The sequence below is a fragment of the Haliotis asinina genome, chromosome 3, assembly GCF_037392515.1.
Source record: "Haliotis asinina isolate JCU_RB_2024 chromosome 3, JCU_Hal_asi_v2, whole genome shotgun sequence".
NCBI classification, from domain to species: domain Eukaryota; kingdom Metazoa; phylum Mollusca; class Gastropoda; order Lepetellida; family Haliotidae; genus Haliotis; species Haliotis asinina.
The window spans coordinates 31,601,647-31,624,132 of NC_090282.1; the positions used below are offsets into that span (position 1 = coordinate 31,601,647).

Sequence of the window (22,486 nt, forward strand, 5' to 3'; positions counted from 1 at the left end):
CACAAGTCTCAAAGCTGTGACCTCTCAGAAGAAGTGAAACTTACATTATGATCTCAAAGAACATGCAAACATACACTGTGACCTCACAGGCTGGACTAAGCATGACCACCTAATCAAGTTAGCTGCCCCTTACAAAAAACATGTTTTAAATAGTGACATGACACTTTCTGCAAAGCAATCGAGCAGGGTTGCACAACCTACCTGAACCAGGATGCGAGGCCTCTGTGGGGAGGGATAGGGGACGTCATACATGAAGTGAGAGATGTGTCTGAAACAAAATCAACAATAAACGTATTCCAGGAGTACAGAAAACAGGATTCTTCAATACTTTTGAAAATAATGTTAGAATATGATATATACTTAAAGCTCTGTTGATCAAATTTGTCTCATTGTCTTGCAGCAATTTATCAAAAGATTTCATCTCACTGTGCTGGAATATTTCACTCAAATTCTTAAAGAGTTTGTAAATTCTGGTTATGAAAAGTCCCCTTACCTTTCTATGGGCACGGTGTGAGGGCCAGTGATAGAGATCTTGTACAGATAGGACAGGAATTTCTTAAAAGCATCGAAGAATGGCCAGCGAGATAGCAAACAGATGCTCTTGTTGGCGTGGACTGTCTTGAGGATGCGGTACTGCTCTCGGATATGTTTGTTCTTAAGACCCAAGTGACGCATTTGGAGATCAGTTAGCTTATCTTCATGGTATTCTTCGTAAAATGTCACAGCTGCACCAAAGACCTATAACATACAAATCACACACGTCTTGAGCTTTTGTCTACACAGGGTAGCAGGTTCATGTACTGCATGTATGCTAAAGTAATCTTGATCATCAGTTGATTTTGATAACAGTCAGTTGTATTGCTCACAGAAGTATATATCAATTAGCAGTAAATATAAAACTGCAGCAATACCACTTAACAGTGAATATTAAGTTGCAGTAAATATCACTCAGCAGTAAATAATAATTATCAGTTAATATCATTCAGCAGTAAATATGACTTTATTTGTATGATTCACTCAAGTTTCATCAGATGGACATGAAAGCACTGATATTCCATCGAGACTGACTGAAGACAAAAAACTGTGATATATGACACTACATCAATATTTTGTATTAATACTGGTTTGGACTATCCTGAGATCAGTGTGATGGACACACCACTATCAGTGTCCACAATATGAGACGGCCAGTAAATTATACACAAAGAAAAAACAATCTAATATGACCATGACAAAGTCCTTTTGACAGTGATGTTAAAATCTCTTTGCACAGTGTTTCAGTTCTACCAACTTGAATATCCTTTAACAGATGATCAGCAAAGAACTGCAAATGATGGTAGACGAAAAAGTCAAATTCACATAATATAACCATTGGATAATCCAGACAAAAAGAATTCTTTTCCCAAACATATAAACAAGGTTATTTTCTGTTTCCAATGGTAACATGTTGTCCAGGAAAACAAGCCCTCACCTTTTCTCCATTTGGTATGGTCAAAATGAAGGTGGAAAACACAGGCAACGGGTGCTGGGCATTAGCTGGCCAACATTCAATGGTGGCTCCCATAGGCAGGCAGAACATTGGCACCTGATCTGGGAGTTGATATGTATCCTGATCGTCCATTGGATATCTGTCAATAATACCTGCAAGCAGATGGTTCTTCATATACAGTGTGTTCTTTATGTACATTCATTAAGCTTTGACATGTGGGACACCAAAAATAATTTATACTTTACAACTGATGGTAACTGTGTATGCTCTGACCTATGGCTACTGATATGGACATGGACACTTTTACCACTTTTTTAAAGCTGCTTTTAGCAATATCTCATCAATATCACATCAAGGGACATCATTTACCTGGTTTGTAAGCAAGGAGATCCACTTTGTTCATAGCTTTCTTGTAGCAGAGAAATACATCTGAGCCAACCTGAAATATACACCGTGACCTGCTAGAACATGTGAAACATACTGTGACCTGTTAGAACATGTGAAACACACATTGTGACCTGTTAGAAGATGTGGAACATACTGTGACCGGTGAGAAGATGTGAAACACACATTGTGACCTGTTAGAAGATGTGGAACATACTGTGACCGGTGAGAAGATGTGAAACACACATTGTGACCTGTTAGAAGATGTGGAACATACTGTGACCGGTTAGAACATGTGAAACATACTGTGACCTGTTAGAACATGTGAAACAAACATTGTGAACTGTTAGAACATGTGAAACATACTGTGACCTGTTAGAACATGTGAAACATACTGTGACCTGTTAGAACAAGTGAAATATACTGTGACATGTTAGAACATGTGAAACATACTTTGACATGTTAGAACATGTGAAACATACTGCGACTGGTTAGAAGATGTGAAACATACTGTGACCTGTCAGAACTGTTACCTGTGCAAACATATCGAACACACACAGACCTGACAGAATATGTGAAATGACACACACTATGACCTCACAGAACAAGTGAAACATACAATATAAACAAACAGAACATACATGATAGCATATGTCAGTCATTTGTGTGTTTCAATTCACATAAACTGAAATCATGTAACTAAATTATGAAGAAAACAGGTTTAAGTTTTCCAATCATTGCAACAGTAGTAGCATAAACAATGAATGTCTTTTAGGGGACATCAAGAGGACCTGAGTCTTTGTGTTGGCTCTAACCAAACAGGCCATTTTGTTTCAAAAACTTTTATGGATGTACCGTTCCCAAGTGTTTAAAAGCTGTTCAGTTACATCATATCACTGACAATTTTCATAAACGTCACAAAACAAATTAGTTTAATGTGTCAGCAGGTTGAAATTTATGGCCCTCAGGACACAGACATTCAAATTAAAGTAAACACAAGTACAGACAATGACTCGGCCTGATGTGCAATATCTTCACTTAATGTCTGCTGGCAAGGCAATAAACAGCCTTAGATTGAACCTCTTTCGTACAATGGGAAACATATTTCATTCTTGTCACATCTTAACATTTCTATGGATGTAATCAACAGTTTTGTGAATCTATTGACACTAAAAGGTATGACTAATGTGTCTACCTGAACCTGTGGATTTCATGTTCTAATGTTCCCTGTTAATTCTCTGGGACTTCCAATTGGCTTATAAATAAATCATACAAATGATGTCTTGTGTGTGACTCACCATTCCTTTGTTCAAGTTCTTGTTGATTCTGTTGAATGCTAACGGAGGATCCTCTCCCTGAAACAAAAGAATCACATGATGGGTGAAATAAAATCAAACCTTATTGTATCAAACTATCATGCCGCCAAGTTCTTTGGTGCGAAAGTTTAAAATCTTATTATAGCACGCTTACACCCAGGCGTAGAATTGTCACACCAGGCCTAGCTACACCATGACTAAGCCTCAGTTGTGCATGCCGCATAGAAGGAAGGTACCGCTAAGACTTGCCGTATGTCAGACCTAAGCTACGCCTGAGATATGCATATGGCCACAGAAATCAAATCTCTGGTTATCTGAAACTGATTTTGGATTCCCAAGTATCCAAATGAAGCATAACATTCTCCTCATAAATTGAACACTTTGCAATGAAAAGCAAATGAAACACTTGCAAACTTTCCGCTCAGTTAACAAGCACACCTATCCCGTTTACAGATCTTTCAAAACATGTTTGGTATTTGTACATTGTTGGTTGTCTTGAATTCAAGAAAAAAATGTGACTTTCTTCCTAGGTCCCCAGAACTTGAAGTAAAATGAAGAACAATTGTTTTAAATGCCAAGTGAATGAGTACATGCGAAGTTTCCAACATTTTTGACACACACGCCATTCCACTTCGTTTTGACAAAAAAAGTTTTTCATGCACTACTGCTTGTTACTGCTATATATCCTGAAAAAATAAATACTGGTTACTTATGATCAATGCAATTCTCTTCCCAGAGAGACTACTTTTCATATCTTCCTTCAAAACTCTGTTACAATACATCTCTTTCATGGTGCAGGTGTTCAGAATTCGTGATTTGTTGCAATCAGATGTAGAAAGTGATTATTTGCAAGGCCTCAGTAATTTCTGTATGCTTCGAGAAAACTAGAACCTCTTCCTCTGCACAATTGAAGACAAAAATCAGTCATGCAAGGATTTACTTTGGCCGTGATAATGCAATTTTCTCACATCAATTGCAATAAAATTGCACTCAAATTTATATGCAGTGATTTAAAGTTGCGTCCTGCTCACGTGTACGATTAGAAAAAATATAGTGCTTAAATCTATTTTACTGAGAAAGGCTTTGTCATTATTTTGTTCCGTCAAAGATATTCCCTTTGCTTTCTACCTATTTTTAATCTTCAAAACATAACTTATGCTTCGTATGGAACTTTGAAGTCTGAACATCGTAACACAGTGCTGTACAAAACGAGCTGCGCTGCAAGGAGTATTGCAAAATCTGAATCTTGCAGTACTGTGTTGTTTATGCACTGTGTGACGCTGTACAGAGTTTGCATTCAGAAGTTGTGTTCTTCAACATCATGCCTCCCAAAAAGCATCTACCAACGAAACCACCTCATATGATACTAACATTTTCAAAGGCTACGAATGAAAACGAACAAACAACTGAAATTGCTACCTTGATGAAAACCGGAAAGCAGACACCAATGGTGATGCTAGTAGTTTTAATTCACAGCAATTCATAACTTGAAGTTGATTAAATACAAAGACAATGTCCTACTTGTCGTTTATTCTTTTTCTTGTGAACGATCATGAAGAGTTATATTTCATAAGATTTGAACAGACAACGGACAAGCTAGCCATTAAATTTCTTGTGTGTCACATCAACACACACGCCAGACAGAGGAGGGATATTTGTGACCCCATATTTACTGGCATTATTGTCAAATTGGATCTAAGTTGATGTAGCAGTGTTCTGATTGGATAGAAAGAAGGGAGATAATTCATGTTATAAGTGCCAGGAAATATGGTCGTATCAGAACAGAGGTTCAAAGGAAGATATGGTAAGTAACCTCTGTGGGAAGAAAATGGATAACTGTGAGAGAGGTAACTAACCTGCAAGAAATAACACCACAAATAACACCAAAATATTTCTGGTTATTGATCCTGCCAACCACAATCAAGCATGCATAAGAAACAATCAAATCAAATTAAACAATCAATTAAAGAGTTACACAATGCAATGATATAATCATTACTACAGTTCAGTCTGGCATAAAGTGAACTCAGAATGAGTAATTAACTAACCTTATTAATGAGGATGACACAAATATCCATGACAGCCAAGGTATCACTGGATGCAGCATTGGATGCGCGACGGAATGTGATGTACGTTCTGTTGTTGCTGCTGTTGTTGACGTTGGCTGGGTGACCGAAGGCGGTAGTGTGGACAACCTCACACCCCTGTAGAACCTTCTCCTTCCCTTCATACAGCACCCTGACAAAACAAGGTCACTGCCTCATGAGTTGGATAGTCATTTTGATCCATAATATCTAAACTGTATGAACATAGTTCATGAATTAGGTACTGGCAGGAGCATATCAAAATGATTATAATGAACAATATGTAAAGGGTGGTTTGTTTGTAATAGGCACTTTTGTTCTTATTTTAAAATAAGAGTGTTTGTCTATAAGCAAGATAGACAAAGTCTGATTGTTGCTTAATATTGCACTTAACAGCACTTTTGCCATATGAAGGCCAAGTGTGGATCTGAAAAGCCAGTGATTAACAACATCAACATCATTATCATCATCATTGGTGTGCCAAAGAGGGAATGGATGTTACACAAGTGACTAACATACACACATTCAACCATATACAATGGGACAGGATTTGTTTGTTGTTTAATGCAGTATATGTAAACTTTTCATTATACTCCACTACTGAGTCTAACAAAACCTTAAGGGAGGTCACGTCAGGTAACCTTTGAGATTGACCAATCAGAACACAGCCTACCAAATCGTGAAAGTGCACATTCGCACATACCTTTTGAACTTTTTATCTCAAAAAGGTTCGTACCCGAATGATATAGAATGCTATTTAGTGTACGCTCGCTTCCGGGTGAAGCACACGGCGTACGTACAACCATGATAAGGGTGAGTAAACAGTCGCTGAAAATAATGTTTTGGGCAAAATTCAAGGATGTTATCTTGTGGAAATATTAGCTAATGGTAACCATGTCAACAGAAACCCCAAAGCGTATGCACTGCAGGTCAAATAACTGTGTCATATGCAGATTTTTGTTTGTGGAGAGATCTGTGTCAGTGACCTGAATATTTTGAAAGTCCCTTCGATCCCTAAATAGTAGTCGTTGTCTGGTTGGTTAAATCTATTTAACTGTCTCATGTTTGATTGGACGGTCGTTGGTCGCTCAAAAGATACCAGACGCGACCTTCTACTAGGTTTTGTTAAGACTCAGTGGTGGATTGTAACGAAATACACTGAGACTAAGTTTACTTAGACTGTTGTTTAAGTAAAGGATATAACACGATACCGAGGTTTTGGTTGGACATGTGAGCATGAGGGGTCTGGAGAACCCGCGGGCCGAAAACCCCGGTTGGCCACAATACCCTCCAATCTACAGTCAAACGGCTTTGTCAAGAAGGTGGTTTACAGGGTAACAAAACAAATCATTCATTGAGAGCTTCAGCTGCCACAAGGCTTTATCAGGCCAACATCGACGAGCAAATGATTTGTGAAATGACCGGTAAGTATACATTCGACATTGCTAGAAAATATTTTAATGTTTACATTGTAACAATTATCTCATTCATGTAAAACACATTGTAGCCAATGTAAATAGCACTTAAGATTAATTACGTTGGAAATAATCTAATTTCTAAGATCAGTCGCCATTATTTCACAACCTTTTATTTAGACAAAGCTACTTCATGTGCTTTGAGATATGTGATCTTACGAACACTTTATTTATGCTTTTGCCTCTTTCTTTCTAGGTCATAAGAGCGAAGCTGTTCGTTCATACAAACGGACCTCTGATGATCAAAAATGTACCTTGTCCGACATCCTTATGTCAGCGCCAAAACGCCAGAAGGGTATCAAAGCTACATGTACGGTATCTCCAGACAAAGAGCTGAATGTCAATGCCGGAAGTGACGTTGTTTCCAGGGAATCTAAACCGACAGTCGTGTTCGATTTCAACATCTCGTGAAATGTAGTTTCAGGAAATAAAATCACTGTCTCTGCTTGACTTTTTTCTTTAAGAATCTGAACGAAAAAATTGTCTCGTGAAAATCTTCTTTCAGGGCCAAATAGTATTCTAAACATCCCAGGGATATTCTATAGAATGTCCCTGGGATATTGTAAATGGCCCTGAAAGGAGGTTTACCCGACAAAAGAATAACCTGTGAAACGACACTAATAAGGCACCTGAGGTTTATATTGCTATCTGACAGAGGTCTGTAAAGAACTGAAACTGAATCAGACAACCCTGTGATAAATAAACATCACAAGCATCAGTCCACAAAATAGGTACATGATGGTATGGATCAACCCAGTCAGGGAGCATAAAAATCTTATCCCATCAGCCACCTTTTAAGACAAGCATAGATTGTTAAAGATCAGTTTGAAACAGGTTAATGTGGCAGATATTTAACCTGTACAATTGTCAGTCAAATCAATGAAATAGGTACACATACCACTCTACTCACACATACAAGGTGATGATAAAATGTGGATTCTGACTATCAGGCATCAACATAAGCTCTTGCAATGATAATGATTATTCCCACAGAAGTGATTGTTTTGAGCATAAATGCTAACTGAAAATATGATGGCAACTCTTGATGCAAGTTCATGTATTAAACAAAAACACAACTTATCACACCATGTTTAATGCATGAGGACTTCTGACCATCGATAAACTTGAATAAATTATGATTTCATAACATTATTTATCACTACTTAACATTTAGCAATTATGGCAAAACAAGTGTTTGCCACAAATATGGCAATGTCCCGCGAAGCTAAAGAACAATTAAATACTGATAACACTGACCTTGAAAATAAGGTCAAGGTCCCCCAAACTGACTGGTGTCTGCGTAATCACCCGATGTTGGCGGTCACCAAATTTGAAGATATTGGGTACAATAGTTCATGAGATGTCGTGTTAGCAAGAATCTGACATGTGTCCAAAGTGTTGTGATGACCTTGAAAATAAGGTCAAGGTCCCTCAAACTGACTGGTATCTGCGTAATCCCCAAATGTAGGATGTCACCAAATTTGAAGATATTGGGGACAATATTTCATGAGATATTGCGTTAATAAGAATCAGGACGCATATATGGACATACAGATGTACATACAGACGCTGCTGAATACATAATCCCCTGCTCCGTGTTGCGGTGGTGGACATAAACTATGGACAAATAATATAAGTAAATTACAAACTTATCTCTCTGTTAACATCAGGAACAAACTCTCTTGAGCTATGACCTGTTTAGACGGTTGGCAATATTTTATCTGTTATGACAATCAAATATATATTTACCAACTCTGACTGTAACATAGGGTTTCAAATTTCCTTAAATTCAATACTGCAAAAGTCATGGCATGTGGAAAATTCCCCCATACCATCACTCATGCAATATGAGCTTCAAAGGATTATTTCCATGGTTATTGAATTATCTCAGAAAATACAATACAGCTTGCAGGTTAATGGAGGTTGGCATGCAACAGTCTGATGCCTCACGCTTGCAAAGCCCATCTTTCCTGCTCCTACCTTCCATGCTGCAGAACCTCATCATATTCTGGCAATTCTAAATCACCACAGCACCGACCTATTATGTCTGTTGAAGGTGGATTTAATCTGCCTCACAGTCCCTGAACTTAGTTTTTTTTTCAATTACTGTAATGTGGGGCCATAAATGAAGCAAGTTTAGATTCCCTCAAGTTCTGAAATTTCCATCTTACTGTAGCTCCTATTCAGTTTAAATGGAGTTGTTTGGTTTTTTTTTTCAAAAGTTAAATATTTTCAGTGACTAACGGTAAGTGAAAATAGGAACTACATCAATGTTTACAGAATGTGAGAATCTTCTAATGATACCCATAAGCAGTCAATCCCTTTGGGGATGCTATGTAAGGCACAATATTCTGTGGTCCTTGTCCCATCTCATTGGGCATACTAAGACATAACCATGATGACAGCAGAAGCAATAGAATATAATACCACAGTCAGAATCTTATTTAGCATGTCTATCCTTTATATATCTTTGAAATTTCAAGTAGATTTTGAGCATGTTGACACTACCACACAAGCGTCTATTTGATAATATTTATGTCACAAGTCGAAAGATAATTTGTATAAGATTGCATGAGCATCGTTATGCAGTTCTTAAACACTCTCTACTCATAACATTTTGAATTGATGCACATTTTGTCTGCTCCCATGATTAAGTAGTACATCAGTGACATATTAGCATTGCTGTCATGAACAAGACTTTGGCAGCTATTTTTCATACCTAGTTTGACCCTTAAATAAATAGAACAAGCTTCAGCCATATGTATGTACTGTCATGGTGAGGATTGTACAAACTACATATGAATTAATATGAAACTGCCAATAGTCAACCAAATGTGTTGCACACCTATTAACAATTCAGTGCAGTATTGAAATACCAGTGTGGGAAATAAAGGCATTGTGATGAAACACTACTCGAATTACCCTTAAATATGTTGTTATTTGACAAGAGTGACGAGTGATGCTTTTCAGTCAGGATTGTTACAACGTGTGCTCAAGTTAGGGTTTGCTTATAGCTGTGTATTACTATAAGCAAAGCAGTTATCACGAAAGTATGGCAAAGACAGGAAGCCACACACCATCCTGATTGGAATCTGTGATCCTGTTCTCTCTAACACGTAACAAGTGGTATATATTCAACAGACCAATCAAACATAATCAGAATGGTATTTGACTGAGAAATATACTTCCTGTTACAGCCATTGGCAACAGATTTGACTTCCCACTTACATCGTATCTGGTGCTATTTATACTGATCAAATTCAACACTGGAAAGTATGATCATCTGATAGACCTATTGATCTTACTGCCTAATTGTTAATCCTACCATTAACTGTAATAATTAAGTTACTTACAACTTAAAAAAAGACGAAGTAAAAGAACTGTATTAAGAGACACACTAAACATTAATGTGTCAATACGCTAGCACAATTAATCAAGTTTAATGTCATATCCTCATACAGAACAAAAAAAATTTATTGCATCCTAATGTTACCTCAAGTTAAGCCCAACAAGATATCTGATTACATAAACTGAAAAGTGATTAGATGCATGTGAATCAATGATAATTTGACTTCCAAATGATCTTGACAAACATGGTTTCATTGATTACAGCATGTTTATAAAGCGGTCAATCAAAGACTTCAATAATATGGAACAGGAAGGACCAGAATATAACTATTGGTTTTTTTGCGTTATCAAATACAACTGGAGACACAGCACACACAAGAAGTGCTCTCTGAATTAAACAGAAATCCTTAGGGTTCCCATCTCCTATTGGTCAGTGCACATACTCACCCAAGATCAGTTAAAGGTGGCTTCTCACGACTCCGCCTGTAGCAAAGGAACATTTCGTGGCAGCGTATAGAACCATGGTTGAGGTCAGCTGGGAAGCCAGACGGAGTCCTCTCAATGCAGGTGAATCCTTTAGGGACCTTCTCACCCAGACTACGGTTGATGACTGCAATTTCAGTGATGGGGTCCTGTTTGAAAGAGGGTTTGATAGCCGCCTCATTGGTGAATTCTTCCAAGGGGAGAGGGTTGCTGGGGAGGCCAGCTACAACAAAGTAATCCACTACCCTCTTTTCATCCATGGTTCTGGGAAAGAAAAACGTGAAAAATAAATAATCGTATATTAATGCATTCACTACATTTACATATAGACAGGAATTTCTACTAGAGCATAACCTAAAACATGAGTGAGTGAGAATTTATATTCTCTTTGGCAATACTGTACCAATATTGTGCCAGGAGACAGCAGAAACGGACTCACACACTGTACAGTAATCAACACAGATATTCAGGATGACAAATGAATATTTTACCCACTAGGTCACCTCTGCGCTAACAACCTAAATGACTTGATCAGTTTGAAATTGTTGTTTTTTCCAGGATCCATCACTTAACAATTTGGGGTTCATAACCTAAGACATGAGTTCTACCATAGCTTTGGCATGGTAGAAGTTTTGTCTGTTTAAAACAATCAGGATGACAGAATGTTGTGATGATCGGCACCCAAACATACAACTAATGATGGAGGCACATGCTATTTCTGACAAACCAGTGTCAAGTCAACAAAGGCTACAGCAGGAAGGACATCAGGTGCTGCAGTCGACTAATTGGTTCTACTTCCATAACCTCCAAACAATAAAAAAGATTAACCCTCAAATACATTTCAAAGAAATAAAAACGTCCTGCAATGAAAACATTAATTTCTTATTTCATCGCCACTCTAACCAAAGTTGTGTGTTTAATATTATTTAAAATTAATCACTGAAAATTTTATTGATGTAAGTTGACAGGATTTCCGTGACTGTTTCCGACAGATTCATTGAGGAAACAATTAGTCTTTAAGTGCAGAAAGGAACTGTAAACAAGTTGCCCTGCATTATTGCCACGATTACCAAATATAATAGATGATAACTGGAACTGCACTGAAACATTTGTCAATAGCACATCCCCATGTCTTCAGAAAATAACAACATAGCGTGGTAGCTTACCTGACACAATGTTCAAAGCAACATCAAAACACAGTAGTTTAATGCCACACTTAGAAATATTGGAGCCATGTGGCAGCGGTCAGCAAATAATAAACATAAATAGCATGTACCCTCAAATAGCACATCATGTACAAGCACCAGTCATGCATTAGCTTACATACAAAAGAAACACCTCATCTGATACACAGGGATTAGTTGAACACACATGATAAAACAATGCAATACATGTTACAAGGCTTCAAGGCTGCAATACACTGCTTTCACAGAATCAAACCAGGAACTGGATAATTATGTAACAATTTGAATGCAAGATTAATCATCAGTGAAAACAGAACACCGGACCTCTGTTCATCCCATGATTTGGATGCTTAGAACGTGTGGAAAACAGCCCTGCCTTTTTAGGGCCATGTCATAACAGTAGAGGTGTGACGGAAAACAATATGGTTCAGGGACTGCTGGGATAGTGTTGGCTGAAGAGCACAATTGGCTGAAGAGCACAATTGAATATTAATGCTCATGACACATTGCTACTTATGGCCTATGAGAACCAGGTCATTAGAGACGGAGACACAAAATCCACTGAACGTATGACTTGAGCCAGATAAGTACTTAACAAGTTTCAGGTCGGGGCTTTAGTAATGTCCTCTTTATAATAGCTCTCTGCATTGAAGAGTCCACTGAATGTTTCTGTACTTCCTGATATTTTGTCCAACTTATTGCTCAAATATTCAAAATGCTCTCAGGATTAAATTTCACACATCAGTGGGCATATTGTATGTTTGTCTAGCAAGTCAGAGAGGGTTGTTTATGAGTTACAATGTTAATCTTGGCTTGATCCTTCAATATGATTCAGCAGTCTTTGCTTTGAAACAATTTCAACCAACAATTTCCACAGACTGATGTTTGCTGTAAATCCAGGATAAAGAGTTACTTAAGTTCCCAATGTGTGCTTCAAAATTTCCCAATAGTACAGTTACTAGCATGCTAAATACACTTCATAACATTCGTGTGGTGAATTTCAATAAGTAAACCCATCGTTCAGCACAATAATGGAAGTAAGCCCTACAGATTCTATCGTATGGTTATCATGAAATGGTAGCCTGTAAAGGCCATGGCTGATTGTTTTCTGTTTATTTTTATGAACACAAAACAATGCTTGTTTTCCAGCCAATAAAATGTCAGATTCTACAGGTTGCACACTGGGCGTACCATCACATAAATAGATTATACAAACTGTAGCGCTATACACTGTTATACACTGAGCTTAGCATCAGGTAAATAGATTATACAAACTGTAGCGCTATACACTGTTATACACTGAGCTTAGCATCACGTAAATAGATTATACAAACTGTAGCGCTATACACTGTTATACACTGAGCTTAGCATCACGTAAATGCACTAGGCAGCATGAAAAAAACAATATTATATATTTCTTTGGCACATTTTTTTCAAATGTGATGAGGATGGTGCGAGTTAAAAAAAATTTATAGAAGAAAAGTGAACATATTTCTATTTTTTTCTCCCAGAAATACAGCTTGGAAAGTTGAGCTCGTATCAGTGAGTTGTTATTGGACAAATGGATGATCGGGACTTGGCAAAGTAAAACATTATTCTTTTTTCAATGGCAACAAAAAATTTGTTATGCACACACAAAAAAGTGCTGCACCAATGCAAAAGAAACATTTCCCTATTTTTTTTTTATTTAACCCTATACAAACTATAGTGCTATACAATGTTACACACTGAGCTTACCATCACATAAATGCAATATGGCTTATTATGAGCACTATAAACAGTTATACATGACCTTAGCATCACATAAATTCACTATACTACTTATAGCGTTGTACACTCTTATACACTGAGCTTGCCATCACTAAAATGCACTATACAAACCATAGCACTATACACTGCTATACTCTAAGCTTGCCATCACTAACATGCACTATACAAACGAAAGCGCCATATACTATTATACACAAAGCTAATACCATCACTAAAATGCACTATACAAACGAAAGCGCTATACACTGTTACACACTATGCTTACCATCACTAAAATGCACTACACAAACGAAAGCGCTATACACTGTTACACGCTAAGCTTACCATCACTAAAATGCACCATACAAACTATAGGGCTATAGACTGTTATACATCGAGCTTACCATCACACAAATGCACCATTGAGTAGCGCTAAAAACAGTTCAGCAGGAATGTTTTGCAGTGAATTGAACAACTGGCCCCAGAATCTACCAGGAGACAGAAAACAATCCAATGGAATCACTGAGTAGATGTGGTAACAGCAGTGAACATAAAGTCTAAAGGTTATTTGAACAGACATAAGCCCACGTTACTAAGTGGCAGTGCTAGGCATGGCGTTGCACGTGTGGTATAAATGTTGACAGGAAACTCAAATAAAGATGATATTCTCTCTCATCACAGCTATTGCTAGATTTTCATTAAACTTTCAAAACAAATATACATTTAAAAAAAATGTTTAGTTGCTGTGGATAATTTTTCCCTCCATAACCTGTTATCTGAGAGATGAGTTGTGTTACATGAAATGATGACCATGATCTATGTAGCCGAGATACAATGACATGGATCAACCTATTGGGAGGTGTAGCCCGATCGTCACACCCAGACCCAGGTTTGATTCCCCACGTGGGTGCAATGTGTGACGCTCATTTCTGGTGTTCCCAGTCATGATATTGCTGAAATATCGCTGAAAGTGGCACAGAACCATACTTACTCACTCTCACTTCAATTTCAAGTGTTTCATCTCTGAAGACAATATGAAAGTAAGACCAAACTGATGCAGATATAGTCTATCCAGATAATATAAAAAATAATCGCACACTGTCAGCAATCCATCTTGTTCAAACAATAATCTCACACTGTTAGCAATCCACCTTGGTCGAACAATAATCTCACATTGCTAAAAATCCACCTGGGTCAAACAATAACCTCTAACAATAATCTCATACTGTTAGCAATCCACCTGGGTCAAACAATAACCTCTAACAATAATCTCACAATGTTAGCAATCCACCTTGGTCAAACAATAACCTCCAACAATAATCTCACAATGCTAGCAATCCACCTTGGTCAAACAATAGCCTCCAACAATAATCTCATACTGTTAGCAATCCACCTGGGTCAAACAATAATCTCGCACTATTAGGAATTTCCTCTAACAAATATGAGACAGGGTTTCAGTCATAGCAAATATGAGGCTATAAATCATATTCGTCTTAGTCATATTACCCTAACACCCAGTAACCTTGCTCAACCATCGTTTATCTTTGCGCTACAGAATGACAACACACTGTAGGAGGAATGTACTCGAACAGATCTGGATTAGAAAAAGCAAAGTCACTGGACCTCATACATATATTAGTCACACCTTTTGGGTGACTCAGTGACTAACAAATATATATTCTTCAACCAATAATTTACAACAAGAACCTAAACAGTCACAAGTCCCATACTGACATGAGTGAAACAAAATCTATCACATGTACCATGGACCATCTCAAAGATTCACAGTTAACAGTCAAAGCCTGATTTAATGTAAATGTCACCTATTACAAGTCTAATTCTCCCCGAGCGATGACAAATGTTCAGTTCGGGTAAATTATACAAGTTGTATGCAAGTGAAACAGTCATAGGTAAGAACCAAACATTAGCAGACATCAACATTGACATTTCTAAATGGGAATCGATACAAATTTCTCAAAGGAGACAACCTATAGCATGTATTCTGATTTGTAGTTGAATGGGTGCGTGAGTGAGTGAGTGAGATACAGGATTGGAGGATGCCCTTTTTGAAACAATGCCCTTGTTTGTGAAAGAAGACATGTATTAAGCCAAACCTGTTCACCTTTACAGAGTACATACACAGCACTCATAACATAAAGTACTCGTTTGCCTGGCACAGACACTAGTATTTGCATGCAAATGAAATATTTCCAACTTCAAGCATTAAGCAACACTGCTAACACGCTATATGAACATGTTGTGGCTCTGTCTGCTACAGCTATAACAGTTTTTATCCACCGATTATCTGTGATAACTGGTTAGACCATGAGGTGAAAGTCTTAGTACATCAGAATTTGATTACAACTGTGCAATGGGGTTCAGTACTCATAACTTCCATCCAACTTATTCAAGGGGTTACAGAAGTGATTTTCCCAATCTATACTGCTGGCACCATAAACAGCCCGCTAATGTTTCTGCTAACGCTGCGCAATAAACTTGTATACTGGTATTAACTGGTTCAGACAAGAAAAAGATATGCATTGGCACATGCTGATCGAAAACTGGTATTTTCACATGCATTCGGAAAACTCGGTAACACTCGGAAGTCTTGAGATATTTAAGTTTTATTACATTGTTCCTTTCCTTTTCATTTGTGCCTAACATTACCTACATTTCTACTTTGTTATAAGCATAATAGTTTCCAATGAAGCCTAATCTAGCATAGTTATTTTGTTGTGTTTTTGCTTCATAAATTCAGCATTAACTTGATCATAAGGAGTCTTTTTCATTAAAAAACACTTCTTGCAATATATTGCAAATGTACACTATCATAACAGTTTTAATGATGGGCATAATAATATTAAACTGTAGGGATGATCATGATGATAGAGTGGGGTTTTCAGCCATTTTTAGCAACATTAAAATCATCACTGGGGACAGGAATGAAATGGAATCACTAAGAAGATACACTGGCATCATGTCTTATTTCAGTGAAACAATAACGCACTCTGAGGTAATACAGTGATAATATCTGTAAGCTGCTGTATTGGCTGCTGCCACAAGCCCCCTCAGTACCTTCTGTATGTCGTCAATGCAGCAAGAGCTTAACAGTATTCATGCATTCATTTGATGTGTCCAAGTGTTCATCACACGGAAACGCTGCAAACATCGCACAAAACTTATCAGGAACCTCAGGCTCCTGTGCTTCAAAGACAGTGATCTGATTTGCTTTAACTTCTTTATCATGATCACTGCAGATAAATCTCCAGTAAAGAAAGGGTAAAAAATATAAAAGCAGACAGTGGGGAGGATTGGGGTAATACTTGTCTTCTTTGACAAACAGCAGCAAGCAAGTGCACTGTAATCAATAATGAAACAAGCCAAAGTCCTTGTAGCAATGACCATCTGTGTTCTACCTACAAAGACCTTGCCACATACTCACTCCCAACAAAATCAATAAGCATACTCTCTACAGTCTCAACAACATCCTGTATTTAACTCACACAAATACAGACTTATTCACCACCTTGGAAAATCTATTTTGTTCATCAAACTCAGCATTAATGACACAACATAGTAAGTGCTGATCACTACTTTTACGCCGTCTTTCTGAAAACCTTTCTGTGACGAGTATGGTGTTTTACGTCACAGTCGATAACAATCAAACAGTATAACACTGGCCAAAAAATCATTAAGTCTCAAACAAACAGTGACTGTAAGAATACGAATTAATCTTAACTCCCAGGTCACAATGACATTAGCCATCTCATGAAGTTTGATCACAAATATCCATTTCACTTAAACAGTGATGTATGTACATGAAGCTGTAACAGTGGATGATGGTGATGGTGATGGTGATGGTGATGGTGATGATGACGACGATGACAACGACGATTTAACATGTGCTTTTTTAAATAATACTTATTATGCACACAGGTCAGTTCTACCACTTGGTATTAATGCCACTTTCGTAGTGCTAGCCTCTGATATACCATGTTTTCGTCAACATTCACACCCAACACACACACTATAACTACTCTATGCCGACAGGTGCTTGTTTTATCCCCTCATTACTCAACACCTGGCAGGGCAGCCACAATTATGAGAGGCTGTCAATTCATTTTCGACATCAACAAATAGCAGTCAATCCACTTGGCAAATACTTTCGATAAAAGTATGAACGATAAAACTGCCTATGACATATGCACATGGCTTCATATGATAAAGCCTCTATCAGCAATACTGACTCAATATAGCATCAACCATACATGGTACATGCATGGGGAGTAAAACTTGGTTGGTGTGGCAAGAGCTTCAACCACTTTGCTATACAGCACCCTGTATTATGGATGACATGGAAGGAGACTGAACTGATGATGACTGTGAAGTTCGTGTAACTTGCAGTTATGTCACAATACATAATTTTGATGAATCGATATGTATCACGATACCTGTTTTCACTGCATTACTGTGTAAATCAAGTTACATCTTGAACATTAATATTTCATACTTTTTAAATGACCATGAAAAGATCAACATAAAAATGATTTTTAATCCTCAGAGATTAAAAACTTTTAATTTTCCATAATTGTGCATGAAAAATAATCATTCATAACTCTCATAACATCCAAAACAAGATACATAACTTCAAAATGAAAACAATACAAAAACATATTTAAAACTATATTTTCAAAAGTAAATATTGATACAACTTTGAATGTATCCATAATTGTAATGTCTCATAAAAAGTACTGAGGTTTCGTGGCATCACTAGTAACTAGTCAGTCTGAAAATTCATCCACTGGGTTGACCAAGACTCAAGCTAAACCTGAGGTAAGCTCAGCTAAGAATAGTCATAATATTTACCATAAATGATTCTATAAGGATGCTAAGAGCCATGATTCAGAATCAGTTGCTTACTGACCTATAATTTTTGTCTCGTAAATTCAATACATTCAAGGGATACACTAATAATGGGCGTTCAGAACTCTTAACTGAAAGAGCGTTTGAGAATCTCACTGAGAGAAAGCAATTACGTGGATTCATACATAATACCAAAAGCTAGAAACGATTTCACTTACAATTTTGAACGTTCCTGGTGAAAGGGTATTTCTTGATTTAGTGGGACTTGAAGCAGTGGTTTATGCAACACCACATGTTTATATGCTCCCTTGCATCATCACTTCAGAATATGGCTCACTAGGCAACACAGTATCAGCATGGCTGCTTCTCTAGGACAACCTGGAAACAAAGGAAATATTTCATCATTTCAGGGCAAAATGTAAACATATTTCCATGCGTTTAGTTTTCCTGCTGAGCACAAATTACATAAGTGGTTATCCTAGTGAAGGAATCTTTTAACACGAAAGGCCTCACTGAGGCACTGGTGAGGAAAATACAGCATAAATCTTTTAGTCTGTATACAAAGATGATTGCAGACACATGCACTTGAATGACAAAAACCATCATTTGTGCTGAGACAGTATTGCCAGACAACACACACATAAAATGTGAAATTTTTCATTACATTTTTAAGACTGATGGTGATAAACTGTTCAAACAAGGTAAAAGAGTGTGAATGAGTTCAGTTTTACATAGCACTCAGGCAATATTCTAGCATTATGGCAGCGGTCTGTAAATAATTCAGTGATCAACACCACGAGCATCAATCTGTGCAGCTGGGATAAGTGTCAACCAAGTCAGATAGCCTGACCACCCAATCCTGTTAGACGCCTCTTAGAAGTATGAGTTACTAATGACACATTCTAACAATCACAATAAAACAACTGAAACAAAATGACTGACATGCTATAAAACATGGTCACAAACTATGGTTATGACGGTAGTGTTCCAAGATCAAAGTCCAATGTCTAAAGATGCATAAACTTTGGTAAATGAATGATAATGAGTCTGATTGTTTCACTCATACCAGTGACAATGGCTTAGGTGGCACTCAGAATGAACTCATATGGATCTTTACTGAGACATTTGGTTCACACTGCCCAACAACAACTAAAAACACAAATTCAAGCCAGTTTGATCAATTATAAATCCCCTGACTTTGTTTCAACCGCTAACAAATTACTGTTTTACATTGTTGCTCTATTCCACCAACAAGCTGATTTCACACATTCAAAATATGTTTAGTACTTATCAATCTAAGAACTAAAAATGACAGGACCCTTTCCCATTTGGAGACATTACACAGCTTAATTTCACAATTCATATCAATAGTTTCTTCCGTTAAGCCCTTTCTGCAAAACTGGAGACTAATATGAAGAAAATATAGATTTCATCACATTGAGAATCTCCTATCTCACTGAGTTTCCTCTTCATCTTAAAAGTTGTTTTTCTATAAAAAATTATATATATGTTCAGAAACTAAGAATTAGTCAACTTTTGACCTATTTTGTTATTGATCACTTTGAAAAGTCAACTTTTGACCTATTTTGCAATTGATCACTTTGACAGTTTCACAGACACATAACCAAGGGACTGAATGACAACTAAAAATTACTTTTTCAATGATCAGGCAAAGTTGCGAAAACAAACATAAATGGAAACTAGATAAGGATAACTTACTTCTGGCTGGTCAGATAATGAGGCAGATGTTTGAGTTGATGCTTCGCTGAACAGAAGCTAAATACATGGCAATCAATTCCACATGTTCCAACCGAATAACTTCACTTCGACCATACAGGATAACAGACGTGTATGACCTGAGATGTCGCAGAGACAAATGGCACTGCAATGTCAAACACAAATCCCAAGCCTAAGTGCGGTCAAATTCCTTCTGACATGTTTGAGTGGCATATTTAGAAGTTGAGACTACAATATAGAACAAATTTTATGGATAACAACTTCTTTATTTCATGTGTGTGAAATTCCTTCCGGTTCCTTAAGATCAATCAATGAAAACATTTATATTTTGACTAAAATATATACGGAAAACAATGCTGATATACCATTTAAGATAAGCATACCGAAAAGTCTTTAGCACAGTTTTCGTAACCACTATTAAAAATTAATTCGGGGACTAAATAGTGCCAGTGTTGGCTTCAATGTGACTGCGTACATCATGTTAATTTGAAAAGAATTTTTTTTTAACATCAATACAGGAAGGTTGGCACTTACAAGAACTAAAATCTACGGAAATAATGCCATTTCACAACATAAATTCTGCTGAATTCTGCATGACTGTACTTGGCCGAAACTACTGCTATTCCTTTTATTCAATGACATGTGTCATAGCTGTATGATGCCAGATGTCTCCAGTCATTAGCATACCAGTGGTACTGGCCAACATGACATATCATCAATAACCACTGTATCAGCACCAACAAGCAGCCTCATGCATACATAACTACATGTTGCCAACTAGTAGCAGGGACTTAACTGGTAGATATCATATCATTATAATGAGTTTTTCTCTGTAAGTCATATTCTGCATGTTCCTGCACACACAAGCTCAAGCTGTTACGATACTCATGACATCATGATCTGTCTCAAGGGAAAATTAACATCATCTGTGCTCACTTAAATTAAAAATGGATACAGAGAAGAATGCTTGATTCTCATGAGAATCATGAACATGATCCACTTTGAAAGGTTAATTGTCCTGTTGCACAATTAATCCAATGGCATGTTATGTTCTCAGCTTTTTTTACTTCCTTGTTCAGTTGTTCTTGTTTACATAAATATTGTACATTTGTTAGGCTGCACCAAAAAATAAATGTTTCTCAGGCACATTTTTTTCAAAAGTGACTAGTGCAGTAGGACCTTTTTGTCATTTTTTTTATAGAAAAAAGTGACGATGGAGAACACATTTTTTTTCTCTCAGAAATACAGTTTGGAATGTTTTAACACGTGTTAATGAGTTGTAGATTCAGTCACACTCGCTCTTACAGATACTTGTTCTTACTGTGGACAAATTGATGATAGTGACATGGCCAAGTCAAATTGTTGTTTTTAGACGGCAATAAAAAATTAATGCTGAGCACCATGGCAGGGACCAACAGGTACCATATTTTAACGTGTTTTTTACATATAATCCAATAGCATGTTACTCTGTTGCGTTTTTCCCTTCTGTTGTTAGTGTTTTTAGTAAACACTGAATTTGGATGAACAGTGAAAACAAACTGATGTATCAAATGAAAAGTTTGGTGAAAGACTTGTGGGATTTGAATGAAGGATTTATTGTCATAATGAAAGGAGATTCATTGTGCATGAAAGATCCTAGAATGTCAACACAGTAAAGGAGATACCAAAGTCAGTGTTTACCACTTTCATTAGACTTGCATGAGTCTCAAAGGTCATAATTAAAAGTTTAAATGATAATTTCTTAAACAGGGATTTCATGTAAGCAAAGAGACAGCTTAAGAGCTGACGGAGAAGTGAAGCCAATTTCCATACACACATCTGCAGATAAATGCATACTAACAATGCAGATCCTGACATGATTAAGTATAGACTAATGCTTAGTCTCTGAATAATTATAAATTTGATAGTAACAATTAAAAAATTAAAAGGGGCCCTAGTCTGTTTCAGTCCCTGAACCATATTATTTTGCCTAATGCCAAGTCTTCTCTGCAGTGCTTAAGCTCTAATTGAAGCAAGTCTAGATTTCCTCAGGTTCAGAATCTCATTGGATCTCCTTTTCAACTAAAATGGGTTTGTTTGTTACTATCAAACTTATATATACTCAGAGACTAAGCCTTAGTCTAAAGGAGCCCCAGTGAGATGGAAATTGAGAAATCTAAACTTGCTTCATTTAGGGCTTTACCACTGCAGAGACAGCTAGGCAGAAGGGAAAATGTTGTGGTTCAGGGACTGTGAGACAGGCTAGGTCAAGGGTTGCAACTGCTAACTCAGGTGATATAATACATTCAATGATTCAAACGCTTTCCATACAGTTACTTGCTTGAATTGTGGAGGAAATATCATATAATTGTATTTTTTGAGTTTGAATAAATGT

At 37.1% G+C, this 22,486-nt stretch overlaps 1 protein-coding gene across 2 annotated transcripts in view; it reads right to left on the reverse strand.

Annotated features, from left to right (window-relative positions):
• Positions 1 to 22,486, reverse strand: part of LOC137277801 (C-myc promoter-binding protein-like) — a 76,201-nt gene that overhangs the window by 32,746 nt on the left and 20,969 nt on the right. For both annotated transcript variants that reach the window (XM_067809737.1, XM_067809736.1), the window contains exons 2-9: positions 18,594 to 18,753; positions 10,544 to 10,843; positions 5,238 to 5,427; positions 3,172 to 3,228; positions 1,859 to 1,928; positions 1,472 to 1,641; positions 494 to 738; positions 202 to 268 (exon numbers count right to left, since the gene is read on the reverse strand). In XM_067809737.1, coding sequence (XP_067665838.1) covers positions 202 to 268; positions 494 to 738; positions 1,472 to 1,641; positions 1,859 to 1,928; positions 3,172 to 3,228; positions 5,238 to 5,427; positions 10,544 to 10,839 — 1,095 coding nt within the window. In that variant the 5' untranslated portion in view covers positions 10,840 to 10,843; positions 18,594 to 18,753. The remainder of the gene's footprint in view (positions 1 to 201; positions 269 to 493; positions 739 to 1,471; positions 1,642 to 1,858; positions 1,929 to 3,171; positions 3,229 to 5,237; positions 5,428 to 10,543; positions 10,844 to 18,593; positions 18,754 to 22,486) is intronic.